The 15101-nt window shown below is 39.7% G+C and overlaps 1 protein-coding gene across 2 annotated transcripts in view; it reads left to right on the top strand.

Moving 5' to 3' along the window:
* The window catches only part of HYDIN (HYDIN, axonemal central pair apparatus protein), a 304707-nt gene that overhangs the window by 122691 nt on the left and 166915 nt on the right, over window positions 1-15101 (top strand). For both annotated transcript variants that reach the window (XM_012806119.1, XM_003791377.2), the window contains exons 19-22: window positions 2493-2766; window positions 4586-4729; window positions 8844-8987; window positions 13490-13803. In XM_012806119.1, coding sequence (XP_012661573.1) covers window positions 2493-2766; window positions 4586-4729; window positions 8844-8987; window positions 13490-13803 — 876 coding nt within the window. The remainder of the gene's footprint in view (window positions 1-2492; window positions 2767-4585; window positions 4730-8843; window positions 8988-13489; window positions 13804-15101) is intronic.

Here is a 15101-nt window from a genome sequence, read left to right as displayed (position 1 = left end):
CAGGAGCATTCCCCATAATCCCACCCATCCCTCCTTTCCTTTGTTCCATCTACAAAACATGGGAATTGATTGACAACACTATGAACCAATAGAGAATGAAGTAACAGGCAAGTCAGATACTTGAACTTCATGCTTTCAGACAAGTATCCAATTGTCCTATATGTTGAGCCAACTAGCTAGAAAATTCCATCTCTCTCTCTGTGGGCTGTAAGCTAGGGTATTGTCATTGCATACCAGTGCTTCTATTTTCAAATTTCTTTAAATGCACTCAGATATAATTACAGAAAACAATACACTGCAGACCAGACTTAATTACATGTTCTTCTTAATCTGTAAATAGGCTATTCTGACCCTTGCTTGAAAGTGGAGGGTTAGCTAGCAGTTTTCTATGTATATAAAAGCAAACTGTAACTTTAATCTGTGCCTAAACCCTATTGTTATTCTTTCTGACATAAAATCATGATGCCAGCAATCTCCAGAAGGATTGTCAAAAGCAGAGCTGGGTAATCTACAACCCACTGCCTGTTTCTATAAATAAAGTTTTATTGGAACACAGCCATGCCCACTCCTTTTCATATTGTTTATGGCTGCTTTGGAAAGGTTGACTAGTTGTGACAGAGACTATGTGGCCCTAAATATTTTAGAAGCCTAAAATATTTTTTATTCATCCCTTTAAAGGAAAATTTGCCAATCCTGGTAAATACCCATATGCCCCACTCCTTCTGATTGCATATTTTGGGATACATCCCTTATATTCTTAGAGCTTTTTTTTTTTAATGTTTATGTAAATAGGAGGTACAAACGCAGTTTTGTTATGTGGATCTAGCATGTGGTTGTGGTGTCTGGGCTTACCTATCACCTGAATCGTGTACATTGTATCCATAAGTTTGCATCCTCTCACCCTCTTACCCATCGGAAGCTGCACCATCTATCATAACACTCTCTGTGTCCCACTTATAAATGAGGACATGCAGAATTTGACTATTTCTAAATTAATTCACTTAAGATAATGGCCTCTTAGTCTATCCATGTTGCTGCAAAACACACGATTTGATTCTTCTTTGTGGCTGAGTTACATCCCATGATATATGTACACCGCATTTACTATGTACAATCATCTCTTGATGGACACTTAGCTTGATTCCATACCTTTGTTATTGTGAATGGTATCAGAGCTGCCAATTCTTTACCTACAAAATGGTAGTAAGTTTATTTCTTATGACTAGGTTGCTATGATAATTAAAAGATATACTATCAATAAAAAACAGAGGCCCTGCCAAGTTAATAACAGTATCGTATGTATTATTTCCTCCCCAAACCTACTGTTAGCCATAAAGTTAAACTGCCAAGTAAAGATGCTCCAGTGAGCATGCCCTATGGACACATATTTAGATAGTAATGGTTATGTGACACCTGGCAAATAGTCCTTCTGATTATTTATTTGATACTTCAATTTACTTATTATACATGCTATTATTTCCTAAGGAGGAAAAAATGGGATGAAGTTGCAAAGCCTAGTAAAATTTAAAAATAAAAAAAGTCCCGACACAGGTTCTGTCCCCCAGAAAATTTTGAAGTAAGCCTATAAATTAGTTTTTTAAAACTCCAAACAAACAAAAACACACATTTGAACTACCTTTGTGATATTAGAATTCTCAGTTTTAGCAAATATCCAGTCAATCAAGAGGTTTGTATATATATATTTATGGGATGGATGGATGGATGGATGGATAGATGGATATTTGGACAAATTAATGAGTGAAATTGCAACATCTTTAAGGCACATTTGCCCGAGAAAAGTGACCAATCCAGACACTGTCTGCCCTAGCTTGGTCTCCCTGACCTTTGTTAAGTCATCTAGAATATACATTGTTTCTCTTTAAAGTCCCCTTCAAACATGAAGGCTAACTAGTTTGATGAAAATGTTTCAAATTGTATATAAAAATAACACACTGTACCCCATGACAGTATTAATGTACACAGATATGATTTAATAAAAAAAATAATAATAAAGTCCCCTTCAAATCAAGCTCATCATCCTAAGATATTTACCCACTTGGTAGAAATTTACACAATACAACTTGATATCTGCTTCTCCTCCAACGGGTATTTTGCTTTCCTTTCACTTCTCAGAACCATCTCCCCTATCTGAGCATGCTTTTCACGTGAGCTGTGTCTGTGTGTCCCATGCCGTGTTTATCCTCCTGGGGAAAACTGAGGATGGGTGGGGCTTTCCACAGCCCCTTACCTGGTGGTAGCAACTTTGGGACAAAACCCAGGTACACAAACCCAAGTAGCCCCTTGAGTGAATACTATTTTGTCCCATTGCTATGTTAGTTCCTGGTAGCATCATGACAGTCTTAGCCCAGTTTTAAAAAGGAATATCTTATTTTGTTGTTTACAATTTTAAATACTGCCAGAGGAAGGGTGTAAAACTGAACAGAAGAACATCCATAAATTGAATCCTTCAATACCTGCCTCTTCTTTTCCAGCCTGGATACCCATTATTACCGATTTAAGTTGACCAACAAGGGACGTCGGGTTCAACAGTTGTTCTGGATGAATGATAGTTTCCATCCCCAGGGCAAGCTGAGCAAGAAGGGCCAAGTTAAGAAGGGATCTGCTCATGGCCGCCTCCAGCCCCGTGGCTCCCAGGACTCCAGTGGTTCACAGACCCCAGTGTTTCAGCTCCACCCTGTCAGGATGGAGCTGTACCCAGGCCAGACGATCAATGTGATACTTGAAAGCTATTCTGCTACTCCCAGGGTAAGAAGACAGCACACTTAGAAGCTATGTTTTTTCCTAAATAAATCTTTGCTCTATCTATTTCTTAGGAGAGTCCCTCAACATTTATGGGAGAAGGGATGTGGTTTCTCAGCGATTGTGTACAGCACTGAGTTGCCATGACAGCATCCCTTGCTTGCAAGGTTCAGCTCTGCTCAGTTTTGTTTGTTTCTATAGCTACCATGAACCCAACCTTAAAGGACAATTTAAAGCAGGTTCCAGTGTTGACAGTGACTACTAGTCAGTCTCTCGTAAAGAAACATCAGGTTTCAACCAAAATAAATTCTATTAACATTTAGCTGTATTAATTTAAGATTTATTCAAAAAATAAATATTGTGATAAGACACTCTGAGCTGCCCCTTCTGTCCAGCTATTGGGACCTCCCTGGTTTCTTTTCTCCCAGTGTGACTGCAATAGCATCACATTTTAAAACATTATCTTTTTATCAATGAAAGAGCAGCATTTATCTTCAGCAACCCTGATTTTCTGCTCTGAATTATATTACTACCATACATTGTGCATAAAACATTTAAGTAGATCCAAACCATGTGTCTGTTTATTCCTATTCCCTCTTGGAATTTGGAAACCATCAAAAACCTAAAGGAAAGACTTCTGAAGTAGTGTAAGCATCTCTCCCACCCCCACAAATGCAGATTTCATTAATGAGAAATGATGCCTGCTTAAGCTCCTATTTGTTTCATTAAGTTAGGGGGTGGTATTGACTTGTCCCTGCATGAAATAGGAAGCAATAAGAAATTTATCTCACAGAAGACCTGATGGGAAAGCCAGTCCATTGCTTTTCTTCTCTAAGGTCATAGATTTCACTTTACTTCATTACATTATTTCTTTATAGAACATTTTCAAGTAAAACACATTCTCAGTACAAGGGTATTTCTCATTATGGAGTATGTAATGGGTCCCTTCTGTCTGTTATTCAGGTCATCAGCCAATTTCTATTGTGAACATACCATGTGACAAATACTGTGCTAGGCCTGAGGATGCAAAGATGAATAGAACACAGCCCCTTATCTCAAGACACTGACAGCCTGCTGGAGGAGGCTATTTTCAATGTGGTTATCAAGAGTTGACCATATTTTTAAAGGCACTAAATCTGAGCTTCTGGGGGACTAAACTCAGTTTAAGCTTTACTAAAAGCTTCCCCAAATGTTCTTCCAAATCATGCTACATAGTTGAGAAGAGACCAGAATTCATTAATATCCCAAACCCAAGCACTCTTCAATATAAGCTATTTATGATATAAATTCACATTTGGACCTTTCTGCTTTATAAAAATCTGGGCTTCCTGGGTCCTAAGAAATATTAGTTTCTAATGCATATTTTTTTAATATTTAAGCATGATAGATGAAAAGTTTCCAACCACAGCTTCCAACTAGTTTGATAAGAAATCATGAATTCAATGAATTCAGTCATGAATTCCATTGAATTATAAGCCCCAGGAAGGATTTTGTTTGCCTTGTTTATCACTGTTTTGTACTCTTAGCGCCGAGCACAGCTCCTGACGCATAATGGATCCTACACACACACACACACACATATTGAAATGAATGTAAATTGTTTGTATCCTCAGGAGCAGTCAGAAATAAACACAGAATCCATCAAAGCCATATTTAACCAACCCGAGTTTAATTGTGTGACAGAAAGCGATCCCTGAAATGCACTCTTCAGAAAATGTGCTCTTCCCATATCCCCAGACAGGTAGTTGGGAATCGACTCTTGGTAGGTCACTGAGTTTTCTGAGTTATGATTGTTCCCCCAAATTCTGGCTTGTCTCATTGGCAGATAGCTAAAGAGAAGCTGGTATGCCATGCTATGATTGGGTCCCAGAAGGGGAAGAGCTTAGTGATGGCCGTGGATATCACCTGTGAGTTCATTGCACCTCTCATCCAGCTCTCCACCAAGAAACTTGTCTATCGACTGGAGAAGGTCAGTGGGGCCACACTGGGTGGGGAGGGAGCTGGATGTTCCAACTGAGGGCCAGTGTGGTCACGTTTTCATTATGGAGGCTAAATTAATGGGAATCATGTTATATCCACTACCAGCCTATGTTTCTAAGCTTCAGAGGCCAGCACACAATCAACTAAACCCATAATCCTCTGAAATGTAAATTCTACTTCTATCATTCCTGATGTATAAGACTAAAGTAAAGGAGTAGTGCACTGAAAATGCATTTTAGTCAACATTTTACTTTAACCAGGCAAAATAAACATCACAGTTGAGAAAGGGATGGAATAGAATTGTTGATAATTACATCAGTGGGAATAGATACCCCTTATTTATTAGTGTGTGTTGGCCATGTTTATCACATATGACACTTTGTAGTAGGTTCCATTAACATTCCCATGATACCCCTGGGGAAACTGAGATGCGAGTTCAGATGGAGAATGATCAACTTCTAAACTATTTGTTTCATACTCTTTAATGTAAATGGCTATGAATGTCTTTGACTTCCATGGCCTGCCTATCCATGGAATAGGGAGAGATAAGAATGGCTGCTTCTCAGGGAATCGGGTTGGGATGGTAAAGAGATGGAAGAGACACCACAGCAGGATTTGACCTGCTCCTAGGCAGGTTTCCACTCCAGAATTATTTGCCATTCAAAAAAGACATGTATGGAATATTTGTGAAGTCAGGGACTATGCTGGTGCTGAAAATATGATGAACCAGGCAACTATAACCAAATCTAAGACACTAGTTGAAGTTACAGACTTTTTAAAAATTATTGAAACGTAATTGCTAAAGTTGCCACCATAAACGATGATGTAGAGAAGAGGCATAAAGCGCCACGAGGGCATACATGGGGACACGTGGCTTTATTTGTCGATATGGTGGTCAGAGATGGCTTCCTTGAACAAGTGCCTCAAGTTGAGACTTGAAGTAAAAAGGGACATTAGTCTGGTGACAAAGGAGGAAAAAAACACTGTAGGCAGAGGGGACGGTGCACATGAGGGCCTGAGTTAGGAAACAGACAGCTTGGCAGGCATAAAGAACTGAAAGGCTACGTCTGACAGAGACTGTGCCAAGGATGGCAGGAGGTCTGTCTAGTGAGGTGTGTTGGGTGCTAGGGATACAGCAGTGAGAAGAGTCCCCCCAGATGAATTTCAAAGCCTACTGGGATGACCAAGCATTAAGGAAGCCATTGTCCTGCGGTGTGATCTATGCTGTTATACAAAAATACTGGGTGTGGCAGTGCTTGACCAGTTACAGGATGATCACCTGGGATTCCTTTCATTACTTTGAGGGTTACAGGAGAATGTTCACAACCATTTATTCTGGTGGTGGAGTCCATCATGTTTTGTTCATTAAAATGAACAAACATTTATTGAGTGCCACCACGGCAAGGTGTTCTGCTAAGAGATGAATCAGGGAGCTTATGCTCTAGCTGGAGAGGCAAGATGTACAAGTTCAATTCAAATCCTCAAATAATTTTTGAGCCCATAACAGTGCATTAGACTGTGTACAGCAGAAAAGGCAGAGCAAAGACCCTGACTTAACAGATGAGTGGGGAAGGTGGACATTGAAAGAATAGAGTAAGAGTTTCGGCAACAGGAGGCTAAACTAAAAGTGAAACATGGAGCCAACAAGCTCCATGAGACATGGAAAAAGAAAATACTGCAAGAGTTGCCGCTGCAGGTAGTCAGCTTTATTACTCCTTTTTTTTTTTTTTATTAAATCATAGCTGTGCACAATAATGCATTTATGGGGTACACTGTGCTGGTTTTATATGCAATTTAAAATACAACAAACTGGTTAACATAGCCGTCACCGCACTTTCTTAATTATTGTGTTAAGACATTTATACTCTATACTTAGTAGATTTGACATTTACCCTTGTAAAATGCACCGTAGTATTGCTCCATTTTGAATTCCAATTAAGGAATCGGTAAACATATTCATTGGCAGTAGCTGCACTGGATTTGGTGGCATCATATTTTGTCTGAATGCAGCTATTCAGAGAAAATTCAGTGACTATGTATTTAAAAAGCTATTCTGCACATGACATTGTAATATACGTTAAATATGCAGCTAAGTTTCTTATTCCATTTTCCTAAGCCCATAAACACTCATACAAATGTGTGAGTGGTATCCTGCTCGTTTTTTTCTTTCATGTCCTTATGCCTTTGGGGGGATGGGTAAGCATATTTCATATTTTTGTTTAAATGTCTGCTATTATATGAGTTTATCACTAGATTAAAACATGCACATATTTTGAATACGGCATTACCTTCTTATTGAATCAAAAGGTGAATTAATCTACAATTCTCTACTTCTTCATTTTCATGCTTTTCCCTTTGCCCCCAAATATAGGAAGTTGGAAATACATCCTACTATTTTTTTTTTAATTTCCATTTCCTGCTCACATTTAATCTATATCAGGGATAATTAAAAAGTGCAACTTCACTGCCCAGCATGAGCAAGAGCCCTGCTAGGCCTCGGTGTTCAGATTTAATGGTGTGACACCCCGTTATCTGTTCCGGCTGCTCGCTTTTGGCTTAAGTGCATCTGATTTGTTGCATTAGAACACGCTGATGCCAACTCTGTCTATGGAAAGAATTTTTCTCTAACTGTTTCCTCAGGTTTGATCTACTTTATAACAATTGTACCATTCATAAGCTGCAGAGATGACACCCCGCAGAAACATCTCTGTGGGACCGAAAAGGTCAATTGAAACTAGCAGCCAGTTTGCTTCATGAAGTTCCAGCAGCAAATTCTGTCTGCTGGTATTTGGGGAGACAAAAACCCAGAGAGAAGGGGTCATTTTAAAATAGAACAGCTTCTCTGTGCTTTGACTCCTTCTCATCACTAACCTCTGAATGGCCTCTTGCCAAAACCAGCCAACTGTGGCTTCTTCACTTCAAAGCCATCTGCAGTGACACAGCAGCCTTCAGGGAAGGTCACCGAGTGGACAGTTGTCCACACAGCCTGTTGCTTAGTGAGCCCGAAAGTGCGGCTTCATCCCTCCCTAAGCTGCAGCACAGAACTGGCAGGTGCAGGTAAGTCTTAGGTAACCTGCGGTACCGTGTTAGAGGCAAAGACACAAAGGCTGATGTCCCATGGTAAGTGCCAAACCAGAGCCCTCAGGGTAGTGAGTACAATTGCAGCAGGAGGCTCAAGCCAGTGGACACTGGTCACTCAAGCTCACCCAGGGCCAGGAGATCCAGTAACCACAGTGGAAGGAAGACTGGACTGGAGAAAGAACTGGAAGACCAAGTCAGATCAATATATGAAATCAGGAAGGTTTAACTGAAATTGTAACAATGAGAAAGGAAACTCAAAACAAGGAAGCCTGGGGAAAACAGGCTAGAGTTATTGGAAGAGCCAGGGAATGATTGGGGGACGGTTCTCTTTGGAGGCTGGATATTGAGGTTTCTGGTCACCTCCTGCCAATATTAAAGGGCCCCCTTTCAGGACACACAAGGAATAATATGGGCCCCAGAATCAGAATGAGAAAAATTCAGTCTGACCAGACCTTCTGGCTCAAGATTCATTTCAGATATTTTTTCCAGTTGAAAATTAAATCTGACATGTCTAACAAAGTAAAAGGATGCTTTTAAACCAACTGTCCTGGTGTTACCAGGAAAAGTTTACAGGAAACAATTATGAGTGTTTGTCAATATGACAAATTAACTATATTTGCAAATCCAGTATTTTAAGCATGGAAAAAATATAAGGGTAAAATGCTTTATTCATTGTAACAATACTTAAATTTATCCACAAGATATTTATTTATTAGACTTTGTCTTCTGACACTGTGGAAACTTCTCTGTGGTATAGTAATGGTCTTTTCTGGAAGCATGGCTAGTATAGGTTTTTTCAACTAGGCAGCAAGAAAGGAAAGTCTAATCTGTGTTGTCTGGGTTATGTAGATCTACTTTTTAGTAGTCCACCATTTATGATTGCACATAATTTATCTAAACACACAGACACACATGAGGGTGGGGGAGGAATTTGTTGTTAATAATGAATAGGGGACTTTTGTTCCTAAAGCTTGATATATTTACTATGACATGGTTTGTTTCCTATGTTTCTGTTTTCGCAGAAACCTAATGCTACCCTGGAACCTGATTACCAGCCCTTGGTCTTAAAGAACATTTCCACCTTGCCCTTGACCATGTTGCTGTCAACCTCTGGGCCCTTCTATGTGTGTGACACTGATAAATCCCTGCTCTCCTCGTCTTCTCAGGTACCTTGACAGGGGGCTGTCCTACCAAGCTCCTCAGGGTATATATGATAAAGGAAGAAAAGGATAATAATCTACCACCTAACTCGAGTTCAGAAAAACATGAAAAATCCAAAGAAAACAACCAGAAAAGACTGCAGAACATTTAAAAATGAGTAATAAATAAACAAATTCCAATCAGTAGAAACTCTCTCATTAATGGAATGAGAACTTCCAACTCATTATGATAACCCTTTCACTCCTGCCCAATCTATGGAAAGCAATGGTTTCCTACTAATGATAGTAAAGATTTTTCTCTCTTATCTCAAATCAAACCAAAACTCTATACACAAGAAAAGAAATACTGAGACCAGTCCCCAAAGCAGCAAGCCCTCCTCCAAATGGTGAGAAATCTGAACCAAGCTGAGGGAGGTGGGGAGTTCACTGTCTGGGTGATGTGGTGTTCTCTAAACAGCCCTGCAAGGTTTCCCCATGATCCTTTGCTGAGAGTAAGGACACCAGTGGAAATAGCTGGGCCATGGGCCAGTGACACTGCAGAACTGTAGGAAGGAACATTAAAGGAGAAACCACACCATTTTGCTCAGATTCTCGCTCTGCTCCAGGGAGACAGCTAGCAGAGAAGTTGGAGGAAAAGGAAAAGGGGAAGGCAGCAAACGTGAGATCTCAGAGGAGGGAGCCTGGGACATTTGCTGTGAACCACACTCAGAGAGATGGATCTTTGCAGGAAGGTAGCGAGAGGGCACTTGGGGAGAAGGTGTCTAGACAGTACCAAAGTGGAGGCTGCTAAGTATCCTGTCACAGTCACCTGCCCCTCCCCACAGATTGAGTGGGTCTCATTCGAGCACAACGTAAGGTCTTTGAACTGAGAAAGAGAAATAGGGAATGATCATAGGTAAGAGGCAGATGGAAACACACCCAAGGAAGAAGACCAAGGACACAAACATGTTGATCACTACAGTCTCAAAGAAATTAGATAATCTGACCTGTCTTTATAAAGAGCAGAAGGAGGAGATGTGAGTGTTTAAAGAGACAAAAACTGAACTCACAGAGCTCAGGACAAGTAATGGATGAGAAAATGAAGATTCAGACATGAGCACCTTTCTCGGCCTGGGCGGTAGACTAGACCCACTCCTGTCCCCCTTGAGATCTCAGTAGGATAAAAGTAGAAATTTCCAAAAGAGAAAGAACTCAGAGCATTAAAATAAAGGGGAAGGAGGACAAAAGTAACCAAATAATGAGAATGTAAGCTAACTTCTAGAAGATAGAATAAGAAAATGAGGATTAGAGTGAGCTGACAAAAAGGCACCAAAGTCTACCTTCCAGAAAATGTTCCAATAAAGTTGTAAAAGGTTAAAAAGTTGTTCTTCTCAGTGGGTTCTGTAATAGCTCTGGGCTCAGAAGCGACAAGTCTGAGGAGAAGGTTGAAAATAGAGCAGTTCTATGTACACTGTATCTCACCCAGAAAGCATGGGCAGCTGGCTTTTATCCCAAAGCAAAAATAATACTCTTCTCAAAGAAATTTGTCAAAATATCTGGGGAAATCTAATGCTTCCAGTGTTGTCAGTGATGGTACCTGAAATAAGCCCTCCTTATTTTCATTCTGGTTTTGGGGTGTGTCCAAACAAATGGTTCAGTAGACCAACCCTACTGCTAGAGTGGAGAAATGGTGGCCTGTGAGTTCAGGGTGGCTCAGAAGTTACTGTTTCTTGGTAATTCTTATAGTATCACTTTTTAAATATTATTTGCATCTATAATTTTAATAAGACCACACACGTATAATTTAGAAAATAAAGATCTTCTACAAATCCACAAGGAAAATACCAACAACAAAATAGAACACTAGGCAAAAGAAATGAACAGAGTTCACAGAAGGGAAACTAAAATGACTTCTAAGCATCCTATCAGAGGAAATACAAATTAAAATTACTATGAAATACATTTTTGTAACCGATCAGATTGGCAACGATTAAGTTTAGTAGTGCTTTGTGTCTGGGAGGGCATGTGGAATCAGGTGGTCTCCTACCATGCTGGGCAGAACACATTGGAAGGCAAAATAGCAGTAGCTATCAAGATTTCAAATACCCACACTCTTTGACCTAGTAATCCCACTCCTAGGAATTTATCCTATAGACATAGACATAATATACAAGATGACATGTATACAGGATATTGTCATCTTGATTATAAGAGCAAAAGATGGGGACCAATATCTGTCAATAAGAAATTGGCTAAGTAAATGATGGCAGAATCATTTGATTCTGGGGTGAAATGCAGCGATTGGAGACAATGAAGCAGCTCCATATGCAATGATCTCCCAGTGAGAAAAGGAAAATGCTGAACAGTGTGTGTGGTATGCCATCATGTGTGTGAAAAGTTAAATAATACATATACAGATGTGACCCCATGTCCCTAGAATGAATCTGCAGTGATACACAAGACACTTTCAACTTCGGTTGCCTCAGTGGTAGGGGGGAATTAGTTGACTTAGCTAAGAAGTGGGGAGAAGGGCACAGGATGACTGGCCTTTTCGTTATTCTATCTATTCTAAATATAAATGAAATATTTTTAAAAGATTTTTAGAAATAAAGCCACAACCTTATCCTGGGACAAAATAATACAAAACATTCAACAATGAAACATATCTTAGTGAAGTTACAAGACTTTCCTGATAACCAAAAGAAGAGACCTATCAAGGGATGATTTTAGAGTTTAGATTAACCTCAGACTTTTCCACAGTAACACTTAATACTGTATGACAGCGGCAGGGCAATGACTTCAGAGTACTGAGGGAAAAACAGTGTCAGCCAAGAATTTTATAACCAGCCAAAGCATCCTTTGAGTATAACAGTAACAGACAGGCCCTCTCAAGACACAAGGAAACATTGAGTATGACCTTCATGCATCCTTGAAAAACTAATTTGCCAGTGAAATACAACCTTCCAGAAGAATCAAATAAGGTGCTTGGGAATGAAAAAACTGAGAAACAGACTGCTAGGAGGACTCAGTCCATTTACTTATGTAACTGAGACTACACAGCTTTGGCAGTCAACATTTCAGAGCAAATTGTTTTAAACCTCAGCCTTTTAAACTTCACCATAGCCAATAAAAATTGGAAGGTGGAGGAAGCATAAGTGTGCTGGTTTCACCCCCTTTCACAGCCAGGTGTCTAAGACATTGTTAAAGTTGAAACTGCTTTATGTTTACCTATCTTCTTTCTTGGCTATAAAAAGAAAGCAGTAGTAATAAACGTGTATATGCCACACACAGAGCATGTAAGGCACTGCTCTGAAACACCTTACCCTTGTAATTACTTGTTACAACCTCTTAAAAAGTGGCAGGTACCATTATTATCCTTATTTTATAGATGGAGAAACTGAGGCCTTGTATTTTGCTCAAGGTCTCATACAACTAATAATGGACAGAACCAAGATTTAGACCCAAGCAGGTCTTGCTTCAGAGTCCTAAACCTTAAGAATTAGTATCCCTTTATGTAAGAAAAACTTCTTCAGGATTCTTTTTTGAGAAAAAATTCAATAGTATAGTCATTTTTTAAAAATTCTATTATCCCTGAATCACATCTGGACTAACATTTCCCAAATATTAACTCTGAGAAATAATATACAGTGAAATTTTGGATGAACACAGTTCAATACCTGGACTATGTGAGTGCATTGGAAAGACGGTGTGTGCTGTGAGTAGGTCCCTTCTATGTGTCCTCTGCGCATTCTTCCCCACTACCTCCGGGCACTTGCTGCAAAACCACAAGATGGCTTTCTTGCCCCTTAAGTGAAATGAGCAATGCCTAAAAAAGCTAACTCATAGCCAGCCTTTCCATGGGAGGTGTTACTGCAGACACTGGCTTCAAAGAACACATGGGGATTTGAGGCAAAGAGAGAAAAGAACACATAAAATCTCCCGAACAAACTCTGTATAGCTCTGGGCCGTAATTTTAAGTTGAATAGAAAAGAATGAAAAGTGGGTAACACTGTGCTCAAAAGTGAGGACCGCAGATGTTAGGAAATTAAATCACCTAATCTGTCCCTTTCTGGGTCACCCTCTGCAGACCTCCCCCTGAGTACTTTACCTTTTTAAATTTTTCTTAAGCAATTTCCCATGTGTCTAGGAAGAGCTTTTCATAATCTTATTTATTTTCAGTTAAGAGTATTTCATAACAGTTATTCATTGTAGACGCACCCTTTCATCACACCTCAATTCTTATTACCCCACATAGGGCTCTTCTCACAATCTCTTCCTTCAAATAATTCCTCTCCAGGTTCTCCTTGCTTTCGCTGTCAACTAATCAAATGTGCATAGATATATGAATATCTATACTTGTATATACAAGCTGTCTAATTATGCATGCAGGTATATGTGTATTTTATACTAATATGTATGTGTGTGTATATAAATATATGTAAATGACTTTGGTGGTTCTGTTTCATGTGTCAAGTTGGAAATGCATAGTACAAAAGCTGATGATTCCCTATTATCTCATTTATTTGTAGCCTATTAAACTGGACCTTCATGAAGAAAAAAACCTGCTGATCAAGTTCGACCCTTCCTATAAAAGTGATTTGAATAACTGGGTGGCAGAAGAAATTCTAGCAATTAAGTATATAGAACACCCTCAGGTAGACAGTCTGACCCTGCGGGGAGAGGTGAATTACCCCAACCTCTCTTTTGAGACAATGGAGGTGGATTTCGGCTGTATCCTGAATGATACTGAGGTCATTCGCTATGTTAATATCACCAACTGCAGCCCCTTGGTTGTGAAGTTCCGCTGGTTCTTCTTGGTAAACGATGAGGGAAATCAGATAAGGTACGGAGATCTTGCAAAACTCTGCTGTTCATTTATTTTCCTTTTTAGGCTTTGCACTGGGTTTCATGTATTCTTCATTCTGGCCATTTGTGAGTATTTTTAGGTATGACAACTAATTACTGACAGAAGTAACAAGGAGTTTAAAAATCATGGCCCATCCTAGATTTCCAAATAGGACAAGTGTATAAAACATCTTTGAAAGCTTAGTCACTACCAAATTAACAAAGCAATGTCTATAAGTCTGCCTTAATTTTGGATCTAGCAGTAAGATCATTATAAATTTATCACCAGAAAAATGAAGTCTTTGCAGAGTTTCTTTTTTTTTTTTTAGGAGACAGAGCCTCAAGCTGTCCCCCTGGGTAGAGTGCCGTGACATCACGCTCACAGCAACCTCCAACTCCTGGGCTCAAGCAAGTCTCCTGCTTCTGTCTCCCAAGTAGCTGGGACCACAGGTGCCCACCACAACGCCTGGCTATTTTTTTTTTTTAGTTGCGGCCATCATTGTTGTTTGGCAGCCCAGGCTGGGCCCGCAACCTTTGGTGTATGTGGCTGGCACCTTAGCCACTTGAGCCACAGGTGCCAAGCCTGTAGAGTTTCTTAAAATGACAATTTTATTGTGGTAAAAACATATAACATGAGGTCTACCCTCTTAACACAAAGTGTACCCCTGCAGTACATTGATGGTAAGTACAATGCTATACAGCAGATCTCTAGAACTTACTTATCTTGCTTCACTGAAAATTTATACCTATTGATATCCATTTTCCTGTCTCCCCAACCCCTGCCACCACTGTTCTACTCTTTGATTCTATGAATTTGACTACTTTAGGTAACCTCATGTAAGTGGAATCACGCAGTATCCATCTTTGTGTTTGTTACTGGTTTATTTCTCTGAGCATGATGTACTCAAGGTTCATTCAGGTTATCTCATACTGCAGAATCTCCTTCTTTCGTAAGGCCGAATAATGTTCTATCCTATTGTATCTATATGCCACATTGTCTTTGTCCATTTGCCTGTCCATGGACATTCAGGATATTTCCACATCTTGGCTGTTGTCTATGTTGCTGCAGTGAACATGGGAGTGCTAACAGCTCATTGAGATCCTGGTTTCAATTTTTTTTTTTTTTTTGATGAATACCCAGGCGGGGGATTGCAGGATCATACGGTAGTTTTATTTTTAATTTTTAAAGGCCGCTCCATGGTGTTTGAGGTGTTTGAGGGTTACGGTGGTTCCACATCCTCACCAGCATTTGCTGTCTTTTGGTTCTTTGATAGTTGCCATCCTAACAGATTTGAG

Source organism: Otolemur garnettii, unplaced genomic scaffold, assembly GCF_000181295.1.
Source record: "Otolemur garnettii isolate 467f Iridium unplaced genomic scaffold, OtoGar3 scaffold00047, whole genome shotgun sequence".
NCBI classification, from domain to species: Eukaryota; Metazoa; Chordata; class Mammalia; order Primates; family Galagidae; genus Otolemur; species Otolemur garnettii.
The sequence above is the reverse complement of the archived record's forward strand: the minus strand, read 5'-3'. Positions and strand labels throughout refer to the sequence as shown.